Source organism: Falco peregrinus, chromosome 8 (assembly GCF_023634155.1).
Source record: "Falco peregrinus isolate bFalPer1 chromosome 8, bFalPer1.pri, whole genome shotgun sequence".
Classification (NCBI taxonomy): domain Eukaryota; kingdom Metazoa; phylum Chordata; class Aves; order Falconiformes; family Falconidae; genus Falco; species Falco peregrinus.
The window spans coordinates 31,281,346-31,294,867 of NC_073728.1; the positions used below are offsets into that span (position 1 = coordinate 31,281,346).

General features: G+C 42.5%; 1 protein-coding gene across 5 annotated transcripts in view; it reads right to left on the minus strand.

The window, feature by feature from the left end:
• The window catches only part of SEMA5B (semaphorin 5B), a 281,793-nt gene that overhangs the window by 39,720 nt on the left and 228,551 nt on the right, over positions 1–13,522 (minus strand). For all 5 annotated transcript variants that reach the window (XM_055812546.1, XM_055812543.1, XM_055812544.1 and 2 more), the window contains one exon: positions 4,647–4,764. In XM_055812546.1, coding sequence (XP_055668521.1) covers positions 4,647–4,764 — 118 coding nt within the window. The remainder of the gene's footprint in view (positions 1–4,646; positions 4,765–13,522) is intronic.

A 13,522-nucleotide genomic window follows, 5' to 3' on the forward strand; every position in this document is an offset into this window, starting at 1 on the left:
TTACACCAGGAAGGGTGAAGAAAGGAAGAGGCTCCGGCTCCGTTGAAGAGCCCCAGCCCCAAATCTGTGCCATGCTTCACTGAGCTCTGAAGTCAGCAGGATCAGTCCCCTGGGTCACCCCAGGGGGAAAGAATTTCTCCTGCTTTACAGACAAGGAAAGCGAGGCATGGAGAGTCTGCGAGCCTGCTTGGGAGCTACACAGGGAGCCAACCACAGCCACGGGAGATACACTTTCAAACACTCATCCTCTGAAACACGCTGCTCTGTGCTTACCCTCCAACACTTTAAACTCACAATGCACCTCTGGTGGGCTGTCATCTTCCCATCTCACCCATCTACAGCAGCATCAAAAATACACAGCAGTAGCATGGAAGTAATTTAGATCTGCTACTGTGCTCATCAGGCTGCAGTTGGGGGGTTTCAGGCATCTGTTGTAAACCTTTGTTTGCAATAGATTATCATGTCGTCGTAAAGATTTGCTCTGGGCTGCAGGTTACAAGGCAAGATGCCCAGAGAAGAGAACACTGGGTTTTGTTGTTGTTTTAAACATTGTTTAAAAATCAATACCGTTGGGTTGCTAAAAGTCGGGGGGAAAAAATATCAGAAGAACTACTTTGAGATATTTAATACTGGATTTCCTCCTGCTTTACAAAAGTCATAATCCAAGTACTGGATCATTTCTATTCATTTTTGAGCCAGAAAGCCTTGCTGATTCCAGCAGGGAGTTCTGTTCAGAAATAAATGGTATGATATGGCCCATGGCTTCAATTAAAAAAAAAAAAAAAAAAAAAAAAAAAAGGAGCTGACAAATAATTATTGGCTCATAAGTGATACTGGGAAGTAACCCAAAAATTAAACAAATAAGCATCCATAACCAAAATGCTGAGATTTATAAACACGTCACGTTTTGAGTGTAAGAAGTTTTTATACTTAAGAAATTACATATGGATTATTATTCCATCTTTAAATTCATAAATATACCTTCAAAAGAGCAAACTTGGGAAGTGGGATAAAACCCCATATGAACTGATCTTTTTCAGGAATACCTTTACAAGGCAAATCCTTTGTAGCCAACACAGTGCCCATCAGACAGAGAGGATGTCTTCAAAAACACACGTGATCAAATGTCCTTCTCTCACCTGATAATATTAGCAGTTCCAGAGTTTTCATATTTTATAAACTGCCATACTTCCACCAAAGGCATCACCTTTTCAGTTCTTCCCTGTAGCACCTAAAGGTTCCAGTGCAGGAACTAAAAATTCAGACTGACCATTCCTACCACTCGCTACCGGGATATTTTCAATGTTTATTCTGATATTACAGGTAAGACTAGCAGCATTCCTTGTTCTTTCGACTCATCTATTCTTCCTCTTAGGATTCAGATGTCAACTGCTTGTAACTTTGCCAAGCTCTGATTATTTCAGCTGGAAGTTTACATGTTGGCTGTTTGATAGAAGCCGAAACTTCTACAAAGCTTCAGTCAAACTATTTCAGCCATTTCTAAAACCAAATCTAGGGGGAAAGAACTTTTATAAGTAGCAACCTTTTCCTTGAAAAAAGCTAGTTTTCAGAGCAAGGGACTGAACTTCATGCCCTTGTAACACCTTTTTGCAATTTGCATGAAAAGCCATTCTAATCTGCCTAGAGTATAGAATCCCTGGGAGGTGAGGAGGAAAATTCCCACTTTTCAGAGCCTCATAGATTTTGATCCTGGCTCCTGAAGTCTTCTCTGTGCACTGGGCTTGCCTCAGTGTGGGCCAGAGCAGAATTATCCCAGCTACTGCAGTTCTGAGTGGCTGAGCCCATGTGAATTCAGAGCAGGGTACAACTCTGCTAGACAACCCAAAAAAGAAGTGGGGAGACTGGCACTGATTAGCAAGAAAATGGGGTAACACGGAGCAGATGACAGATGACTGAGATAGGGGTTTGCTGGACACACAGAGTGGGACTGGGATGAAAACCTGCGAGGAAGAGCATCATTGGCTTGGGATAGGTTGGACTGTACACTTTATTGGAAATACTCAATTCCTGACTTGCCAGCCTCCATCAACAGTAACTCCATGTGTTTGGATAATGGCATTTGTTAGGCAAATCTACCTTTCCTGCTGGTGGCTCATGTTGGCATCAGTAAGATATTACAAAGTATGATGTGGCTTTTTTTCAGTTTTCCTAAAACCAGAAAGTACCTCATTCCCATTTTCCAAGGCTAAGAAGCAGCAGCATGCAATCACGTATTCAGGACTCCCTGATATGGCACATGCACATAGACAGGAACGAAGAGCAGCATGGCCAATTTGTGTCCTATCATTTCTTAATGTTAAAATGTTTGACATTGCAACCTTAGCAACAAACCTTTAGGCAGTTCTAGGTGTTCCCTGCTAATAACATGTATTAACCATTGCCCAATGTTAACACTATATGATTAGCCTTCTATCTAAGGTCCCTTAATACTGAAATTTGAGAGTGGGCATTTGTGGTATGATGTAGTGCTTTACAAAGATGTTCAGACTAGATCTGAGCAAGCTTGTTTGCACTAGAGCAGCAGTCAAGTTGTGTTAGTGTTGTGGTTGACTCACACAAATGCCTGGCCCCTGTAGGATATAATTCGGTAATACAACAGTTCTGGCTTTAAAAGTTGCTGCATGCCAGTCTCTCTGCTGTGCCAGGACATCTGTTTGTGGGCTAGGCTGGAGAACTCACTGAAATTATCTGGGTTAGGAAAAGTTTATTTGGGAGGGGTGCTTTTAATCTATGCCATGTCACACTTGACTGTGATCTCACATACAGCTGTACTAGCACAGCTGAGCGCCTGGTGCTTGGCCCAGAAAAGTAGGGTGAGAGAAGTCACTTCTTAAGACAGTAACTCATCCAAGCAAACTCCCAGACAGTCTTTTTCAGGAGTGGAATCTGGCATTGGGTCACTGCATTCCCCTACCTTTCCCGTGGTCATTTGCACTTGCTGTCCTAGACTCTTGCCCCTGTTGACTACGACCTTTACCCTGCATTGAACACAAGGAGATACACGGATATTGTTGTAGGTGCTTAACTGAGCCACCCGCTCCACACCAGGGGTGAATTCATTCCAGCAAGGGGCAGTGGAGAAAGAAAAAGAAAGCACTTGCATGTAGATTTTAAACAGCTTAGCAGCCCGTCAATCAAAGAGCACAAGGCTGATGTATGCACCAGAATGAGAGCACCTACACGGAAAATAATCTACAATGGAAATGCTAAAACAAATGTAAGACTAGTGCTACAAGAACAGCCAAGGCTCCTGAATATTCTGTGCCGGGTTTTTAACGACCTTGAAACAATGACCTGGAGCAGCCTGTTCCCTAGTGCACACCACAGCAGACATTCAAACTAGAGGATTAACACCTCACACACCTATCAACAGACACAGGCATTAAGCAAGACGAGATAGCAGCATGGGCAATCAAGAAGCACTGCATCCCAGTTCAACACAGGAGGGTTATAAGCACACAAGCCTCTGAATCCAGCAGTGAAAAACTTAAGCCTGCCAAGCTGAGGATGGATTGAAGTAATGACTAATATTTCCTGGGAAAATATCTGAGAAGTAAGGAAGATAAGGGGAATAAACATCCCAGCGTCTCCAGACAGAAGTAGCATATTGAAGATATAACCCATCCATCCCTCTCATGCTATCTACCAGATTTAGCAGTATTAACATGCTAATAGACATTAGATAATAACAATGGACATTAATGAGCATTTCTCCCCCCACAATTTATTTAACAAGACTGGTTTTCCTCCGCAGCCAACTTGCAGGTATGCTTCAAACAGCAGGAACTAAATTTGGCTAGTCGGCTTCTGGGGATCACAGCCAGGAACTGGATATTGTCATCAGAGGAGGGTGGGTGGGTAGGTTGGAAGGGAGCTGGAGAGGCAGTTCAAACTGATTCAACCAGAGACGCTTCTTTTTTTAACTGCTGCATCTGATGGAGACCAGGGCAAGGAAGGAAGACCATCTCCTTGTAATATCATATGGATTTGGTCTTTAGTCTGCTGAAGTGAAATTGGGACCCAACACTCTCGCATTCTGTCTCTCAGTTACACTGTCCCCTTCACTTCTGTTCTCTAGTATGTACTGTATCTTTTGTCTCCTGCAAACCGCCCATGCATGCCCTATTTCTCTGCTGCTCCCCAGATGCCTCTTACTGCCAACGCAACACTTCTTCACCGGTGTTGTCTCCTGGGGCCAGTTCAGGGATCCAAGAGCAAATTTAACTGAATGCTGTCCAAGGATGCTGCAGTCAGCTATTCTGATTTCTCCAACCTGCAGGGAAGCCAAGGAAATGGTGCAGACAGTGGAGGAGCTCAGGTTTCATCTGGGGCTTACATGGTTCTCAGCAGTAACCCAACAGCATAATCCAATCTTCTCCACTCGAGGCATGGGCGGGCATGAGGAGGACAGAATGATTGCTTTGGGATCCCTCCTCTGGAGAGAATACATTTGGAGGTCTCTGTGTTCTAAACAAGAGGCTGTGACCAGGTATAAATGTCTGCCACTGGGTTCCCCATGCTCTCCTAACAGCCAGCCCTCATCAGGATGCCACACACTCACTTTCACACATATGCACACACTCACACACCAGTATATATAAAATATTTCTGCTCCTTCCACTTACTGGGCACTCAGTAATATTTTGAGTCCACAGGCTCATGTTGGAGCTGTCCTCAATGGTGGTGCATCGCTTCTGTTTGTTATCCCAGCCACAATAGGGGTCTCTGGCTCCTAGGCATTCCCTGCATGTGCAAAGAGAAAAGATTAAAGTTCTTTAATACTGTCTAGCTCTAAAGACACGTATTCAAGTACAGTGCTTGTATATGACAGCTGTCAACTGCACCGAGGCTCAGCAGAAGAAACAATTTCTTCTAAGCAGAGGTTTACCTGCTTGAAAGGGGAGAACAGCTGAATAGAAGGGTGATAGGACACAAAGCAAATATCACTCATAGGAGCTTGTAGATTAAAAATCAGTTCACTCCTCTCCAAGGCCTAGGGAAAAAAAATGACTTTACAAATTTTAGTCAAAGAACGCTTGTCATTGAGATATCTTTGTGCCCCCATGTAGTCACTCAGCAGGCCAAATCTCACACAAAGCAACCTCTGTGAGTATGTTTTCTGACACTGTGTCCATCCAAAGGGGTTAGACAAGCAGAATTAGCCAATGGACCAGTAATAAAGGCTTTCTATTAGTCTTGGCCTTTGCTGGAACAATGGTTTCATTTATAATCCCAACATCAAGATGTCAGTTTGGAAAAGTCACAGCAGAACATTATTTCTAAGCTTTTGGCTTTGAACACTGCTGTATTCATTTTCCTCCTGTATCCATATTTACAGGCTAAGTGTGTGTTCCCAACATGTGAGCTGCTAAAGAAAAAGAACTAGGGTCACTACTGCCACTAAACAGAGAAGGTCAGTCACAGAATTAGTCTGTACCAACAAAATTCAGCTGTATTGGTTGTTCCCATGACTTGCTTTCAAATTATTAATTTTCAAGCCACATCATACATGTATTAGTGAAAGACAAAGAAGAGAGGACTAAACCTAAAAAGATGCACAACATTATTTTTTTATTCCACCGATCCATTCTCTTCTAGCAAACAAAAGGCTGATAGGATCTTTCCAAAAGTCCCAAATGATTTGAAAACTGCCTAATAGACAGCAGCAAGGGACCAAGGGGAAAAATTCAGTTCAAGAAGCTAAAGACGAGAGTAACAAAATGTATTCTAAGGGTAGGTATCAGTATGATAAATGAAACATTAAAAAAAAAAAAAAAAAGAATTAAATGCAATGAGATGTGAACTGTTCCCTCACAAAAATCTTTGAAATCCTATTAGCCCGTAATCAGCCACAAATGAAAAAGCAAGTCCCTTAAGCACAGCTCAAAACATTCCTTCAGTCTGTACTGACTCCACAATGATTTGCCCCAAATCAGACCCCAGATTGTTTTGCTGTCTGGTACCCATTGCTTTACATATATATGTATATCTATCCACACACACGTGTATATATTTATATCTCAATCATGAGTTTCTAGTTTGCTTCTACATGGCAGCTTCCTGTATTTTCTCTACTAAAGATTTCACACACAGCATTGTAAGGAACATAACTTCCTCTTTCATGCTTTAGGAAGGTAGTTACAATGACTGTCTCTACTACATTTTTCTGTCAGCTGCTTCTGCACACCCAAGGAAAAGGCAAAGATGATTTTGTGCAAGCCTCGGGTAACAGAACATCAAATATTTGCCTAGAAAAGACTTGAGATCCTCAGTCCAAGGACACAGAAGGGACATGTCCTGCTCTGCTCATTACTCTGGCACAGGACCCCCATCCTGCTGTTTTGGCAACCCACACTGCCCTCACCCATGAAGCGGGGCTGCCACCACGTCCAGAGCAGCCTTTGCCACCCAGCAGCCCCTCAGCAAGGGCAGCACCCAACTAATTACGGAGCAGACACCAGGGCATCTTCCCACCGTCTTCAGCAACTCGGCAATTCAGGGGGAAACTGGGCAGTTTCCAGAGAGAAGAATAAGAATAATAGAAGCAAGGTGGGGAGGAGAAAAAACAGAAAAAAAAATCCTGCTTGTAGTTAGATAGCCTTTTGGTCAGGCTTTCAGACCTCAACACCATGTACACGCTATTGTTTCCAACTGCACGAAGCCATTTCATAGGCACCCAGCAAGCTGAGAGAGGTCATTGTAATTCATAACAAGGAAGGCTGTTGTGAGCATCACCCTGTTATGATACACATTTTCTCTGAATTTAATTTATAGGAAAACATGTGCTGCATAAATTCAGGAAATAATCTCCATATGTTCTGTGCTGCAGCCCTCAGCCACTCCACAGGCTGCAATATATCCCAGTTAGGCAGTGACCACTTTGCTGGCACTATCATAATGTATGTCATGTAGTTAATGTGCTGCTCTTGGCCGAGAGTGGCGAGCTACAGATCCCTAACGGTGCACTCAATGAATCACAGCCTGTGGTCCCCTGCCACTGCCACTGCCCCCCAGCTGACAGGCCATCAGAACCCAGCTGCAGAGCCACCAGAAGGCCATGGTACTGGGCCCCAGGAAAAGCCCGGCACGGTGCTTGTTGGCGGGGAGCTACGGCCATCCCACACTGCACCGTCCCTGTGCTCTGCATCCTGGGTGTAATGAATTCCTACCCAGCCCGGGCTTTGCTGGGTTGTCAAGACATGCAGTCTGTAATTTAACAACCATCAAAGCCTCGGACTTCTTCCTGTCTGACAGCAGGCCCTCAAAACCATTTGAAATTTAAACCCAAAATAGCTGTGCTGTCTGCCTCCCTTCAGGGTTTGAAGCCCAGTCATCTGCCTCAGTTCTGCTGAGAAACCCATCGTATCAGCTGACAGTGATACACTTAAGGGTGAGGAGGAATGTATTTACTTACTACAAAATTTGCTCTATTTTTTTCCTGTTGTAAGAGGAAAAGCATCACAATGTCCATTACTGCAAAAGAACAACATTTCTGGCAAATACTCTAAGTGAACACTTCAAAATCCAACCTAATTTATACCCTTATCTTTAGAACACTTATATATATCTCCCTATTGATGTCATTAAAAGATAAAACCACAAACACACCAAAAGACAAATATATATATATATGCATACACATACTCACAGATCAAAATGCTTCAGAAATACGCTGTCATTTTTAGTAGAACAAGCACCACGGTGTGGAAAATTTAAAGATATCACAGCATTTCCCTGTCCTCAGAACACAAAATGAATTGAAATGTTTACATGTAAATACCATTTTGTATTTTGACGCTGCTGAAAACTCTCACACAGGCTGCAAGACTCAAAGTCTTGCAGGGCAGTATGTAAATACCATGAAATAAGATACAAAGGAGTTTACATGCTATAAGGAAATTTTGATGTCTCAAAGGCAATGGGACTTCTGCCACTGGCTCAGTGGGGCCAGATTTCATACCATACATACAGGGAACACCACACCCAGGTCTCCTCAGTGGCAGGCTGGGAATGCCTCAAGGAGCTAACAACACACTATTGTCTCCCACCATAATTCACACAGGTAGCGGGAACTCATTATCCCTGAAGACTTACCAAGCATAGCAGGTTAACACTGGCTACATTAATGCTAATGACTTAGTTAATGAAATCCCACAAAGTAGGATGCTTGTTGAAGTAAGATGGTGATGATACCACATGGTCCGTGTCCCCACCATCTACTAACCACAGCTCATTCAGTGAGGACTCAGGAGAATACTTCTTGATGGATATCTAAGAGGTTGGATTTATTATGACAGGGCATTACTATCAATAGCGATACACTTTATTTCATTGCCTTGCAATAAATGTCTTATCTGAGGCATAAAGGCATACACTGAAAATGCTCAATTCAAAAACAATTCCATTTGTATCTCCTATTCAAGGTATTTTTTTCTCCAGTTCCTTATTCTCACTTACCAAGGGCATTTGCATGAAAATAAGATCTTACTCATAAGAGCTCACCTGCTGCCTGCTGTTTGGGGGCTGTAAGCCTCCCTGTTGTTGACTGTTGCAATCATTTCTACAGCAATGATCTGGGATAACACAAAGGATTAAGACTCTGTAAGTGGGGCACTATCCACAGCCTGCCTATTACTCAAAAGAGTTTTTACCGGGCCTTTGAAACCTGGCAGTGCTGAGTCTTCCCGAATAGCATGTGCTGTTAAAAGGTTTCTGTTTCCAAGATGCTGGTCCTGCTCAAGATCTCCTTTTCTGTAATAGCCTGAATGACATCTTTCAGAATCTTCATTAAAGCTTAAATGTCTGTAGTTCAAAAGTTTTTCATTCCCACTTTAATTCGTTCTGGGTCTAGATAACTTCCTTCTTCTTTTGGTCATTTTTCCCACAGAGTTAAAACTTTAGACTGTGTAATAAATGGATTAGCAAACCGACAGAACCAAACTGAAGAGATTAAGCTTCGGCAGACCAAAAAAAGGAAAGAATTACTACAGCGTCTTCCCATTCTTACTACCAGACAGAAGACACACAAAAATGCCATTTTGTACCAAAAGCCACAGAACTCTCACCCAGAGCATTCAAACTGAAGGATTCTGCTCCTCTCATCTGCCAGGACATGCTTGTTCTCCCAGTTTTTCCTCCCTCTCTTCTCATTTACCTCTTTCTCAGCAAATAGGAATGGAACGACAGGACGTGATGATCTGCAGAGACCAGGCTCTAGACCCAAGGACTGAGAAGCTCCCTTCCCAAACTGTGTTTGCTCACAAAACCCTGCTACTGCGCCAGGAAAGGGTTCTGTATTTTTTGGTTTGTTTCTGATTAGTTTGGAACCTGCACTGAACATCATGTTGGCCAGGGAGATTCAATAACTGTCACAGACCCAGTCCTTTAAACCCCCATTGGCATCACCAGGTAGTTCATTAGAGGCACAGAGACAGCAGCACTATCAGCTGGTGCAGTGCAAACATTTATAAGCCTGGCCCTGAAAGGCACTGAGCAACACTTTTCTGTGCTCAGCATCTCAGGAGCATGGGCAGCACAGGAGTTCACCTTGCTCTTTTGGCAAATAAGACCTCAGAATTTCACACTGGTTTGTTGCAGTCTTCGAGCAGTTAACTCCAGGGGAACAGCCTTTTGCAAGCAGTAAGGGGGTTTTAGCTGTGTCTCTTAGTTGTGAGCACGAGGCTGTGTTTGGCAGACAGGCATTTCCCGACAAGGTTAGCTTACTGTCCCATTGCTATCAACCTGCAGAGGGGATGAACTAAACAAATAATCATATTAGCTTCCAGCCAACCAAATCATAATTACTGACAACCTCAATAACCCGTGCAAGGAAGAATGGACTTGTGTCTTCCCTAAAGCCAGATGGCATGAAAAGAGAAGAATAAGAATCAAAAGGATGTTCATGGCTTAAGAAAATAAGATTAGAAAGGGAAAAAAAGCACCAGACCTTCAAACAGTCCCTCTAATTTTGATACCTTTAAAAATTCAAACCGCAGAGATGAGTTAGTGATCTGTACAAATCCATTATCTCTCCCCACTGAGAAGAGAAGCCAAGTGGAACTGAGCTGCTTTAGTCAGACGCTGGTCAAGTAGCAGCTTCGTTTCTCAGCTGGTTAATACAACATATTCCGTGCCAGATGCTGCTGCCCTTTCCTCAAGATGAGTAGCCACATACTTCACAAGTAATTAATGGGGCTATTTGTGGAGCAGGGCACTAGTCAGGAAGAGCATACCACACCTCACAGGTACCACCACTGTGGGGGCTACAGTTGACGTTAATCTGGACAGACAAGTTTGGTATTTTGGCATTTGGTATCAGACACAGAGGCAGAGAAGCTGAAGTGTGTGTGTTTGTCTGCGTGTGTAATTTATCACCCACACAAGCTTAGCATCAGTGATTGCTGCTCTGCACGTGATTTGTTTAGAATGCATAAATTAAAGCCATGGTGTAAAACAATCCCTAAAATTGAAGTCCATTTACGAGCCAAACACATGTAACTTACTTGAATGAAGCAGTGCAGAGACAGAGGATTTTCAGAGGCAGTTTCTTCTCATTTTCCTTTCCACATCAGAGACCTTGGCTTGCTAGTTTCCACCTCCTGCCATACCACTTTCAATATCACTTTAATTGATTGTGGTGTTGTATAGTGCCTTGCACAATCAACACAACAAACTATTCAATTTCTTACTTTCTGACATCCCATTCCATCATCTTTTAGCAACAGTGACTTCTTTATTGGATAGGTGTTTATTTTTATTTTTAAAGCTGTGAAATAAACCAACATTGCATTTATTCAAATATGAAGATTAATGCCATCCCAAGAAAAATTCTGATTAAATCTGGATTTATGTTTACATCAATAAAAAAGATGAATAAGTGTTCCTCCACAAACACTGTTAGAAGAAACTCTTGTCACTGTGCCAAACAAAACTGACCTCTAATAAAAACAAAAGTACAGAGAGCCTCTGACTACCGGTGATGGGATCAGTCATCCACAAGAAAACTCAGATACTATTAAAGTCCTAATGAAAGGAATAGCCAGAAGGAATTCCTGAATGCAGGGTATGCTTGTCTGGATTGCGAAGCACAACTATTTCCTAGCCTCCACAGGCTTTTGAGCCTTAAGAAAACATGCCCCCCAGGGCTGCCATATGGAAAGAGGCAGAGGGGACTAGACATCCTTTTGGAAAGGCAGCCTGGGCAAATCAGTGCACTCAAGTGTTATTCCCTGTCTCTGCCCTGTGTCCGTCATTGTCTGGAGGCAGCTGTGATTCTAATAAGATGTACTCTGCACCTGGGTTTCTGCTCTGTGGTTGCAGATTTGAGACTTAATGTGTGAACACGGCAAATTCCTGTAGTCTGGTGGCGTAGGTGGATACAGGAAAAAAGGTAGTTTAGGCAAGAGCAAATCCACTTCTAGGGACACAGACAGGTGCTTTACATAACCTCTGCAAGATAATGATTTAAGAACACAAATTATGCTAAAATGGGAACTTAGGGAAAGAAAACTGCAAAGCGAGAAAACTTAGAAAGAAATGTGAGTGATGATAAAGAAACCTGAAAACAGTCTACAGTTGTCACCCAGGCTGCACAAAGTAATCCATATTCAAGCAGCTCCTTTGTTAAAGTTGGATTTTGTTAAGCTCTGGGTAATTATTTTCTGCTCAACAAGATGCAGATTCAACTAGACAGAGCCTTTGTAGATTAATACATGTTGGAAAAGGCAAATAACTATTAGACCACCTACTACATCCTGAGGATCTAACACACCTCTTGTCCAATGCAGAGCTATTTTAACATTGCATAAAGGGAAAAATAGTCCTGCCAACATATTCTCCATTGCTTTTTCCCACATACTTATAAAATTGCCACCAAACAACGTCCATTCCACTTTTTAACAAGAGACAACATCACTTAAGTAAATGGATATTCTTGAAATCCAGCCCTACCCCTTTGCAAACTGGAGGGTTCCCACAGAACTAAAGTACTTAGATATTTTGACATGTAAAAGACACCAGACAGTACAACGTTATGTTTTACTACAACCCATACATATTTTATATACTTATATATACTTAAACTTAAACCAACAACGATTTGCTCTGGCTCCAGACACTTCCTCCTCCCCAAACAGGTAAAATAGCATATCTCTTAATAAAAAGTTAATGATGCATCTGTAGCAATATATTCATTCAGTATTAACATTGGGAACATTTCTTTTTCACACTGCTAATGCTGCCTGGAAGCTTGAGACATGAAGCAAACCAGCCATGGCAGCAGTAAGGCTGCAGACTCCACAACAGGAGCCATGTTGCTGAATATGACCATTGCCTAGAGTACAAATCTTCTGACCTAATAGCAGCAAATTGCAAGAATTGACAGATGCAATGGATATCTGCCCTGGGGCTTGCCGGTAGCTTTAGTTATTAATCTTGTTTGTATAACAATAGCATCAATGTCATCCTGACATAAAATATTCCATGAAAACTACCTGCTTTCTTGTCAGTTGCCACTGTGTTGAAACTGATTTCATACAGCCCACCTAGCAGGCATCAGATGGTAATGACTTTTAGACATCATTGATCTGAGCTGGCCTAAAGCCAGCCTGCTAGAGGTAAAAGGATCCATACACTAAACTGTTCCCGATCTTGTGAGCTAAGTCACATTGGCAGTGTGCTTTCAAAACAAGGAGCAAACAAAAGCCCTCAGCACATTGAAACTCCCCACTTTTTCCTCCCTTCCAGCAAATCCAAAGCCCCCCAAAACAAATTGGCAGTCTAGTCATGATAGTAAGGAGCAAAAGGCAGTGAGACCTGAAATTAGCTGGTTTTGCTTGGCTTTTTCTGAAGTGACCTTCATCTGTTTCAGCAGTTGTATAACCTTGGACTCTGGCTATTGCTGAATTCCCCTTCTGCCACAGGACCATTCACTTGCGGCCATTCACGTATTTTGGAGCTAAAAGCGGGAACCTGAAAGTGTACAGGCAGCTTGAAATGAATGTAAAGCATGCCACCGGCTTGAGCATTTAATAGAAATGGGAAACACTGTAATAATTCACCTGTTCAGAGCTGAGCCCCTTTTCACTCTTTCATCTTTTCTCTTTTTCAGTGACGCAAACACCAGCAATCTCAGCACAGGCTTACTCCTCAAACCCAGACTCTTGCTGGTTTCTCTGCTCACCCCACATTGCATTTTTCTCCTCACTGTTATTTGTGATTCCTTCATACTTAAACGCCATCTACAAAGTATATTTTCTTTCTTCCGTGCTATTAAAGATAATGTCAAATAAGATGAAATTGAAAACCAATCTCTCTGGCATCTTACTGGAAACACGTCCCTGCTCACTACATTACCATTTACCCTTGCCTTCTTTTTTTTTCCAATTTCAAACACACATGGCCATGTCCATTTTCCAGACTGACTGTTCAAATGAAGCTCTTCAACTACTATCCTAAAATCCAGGTTCCTTAAGACCTGTATCATCCCCTAGGATCTTAAAGG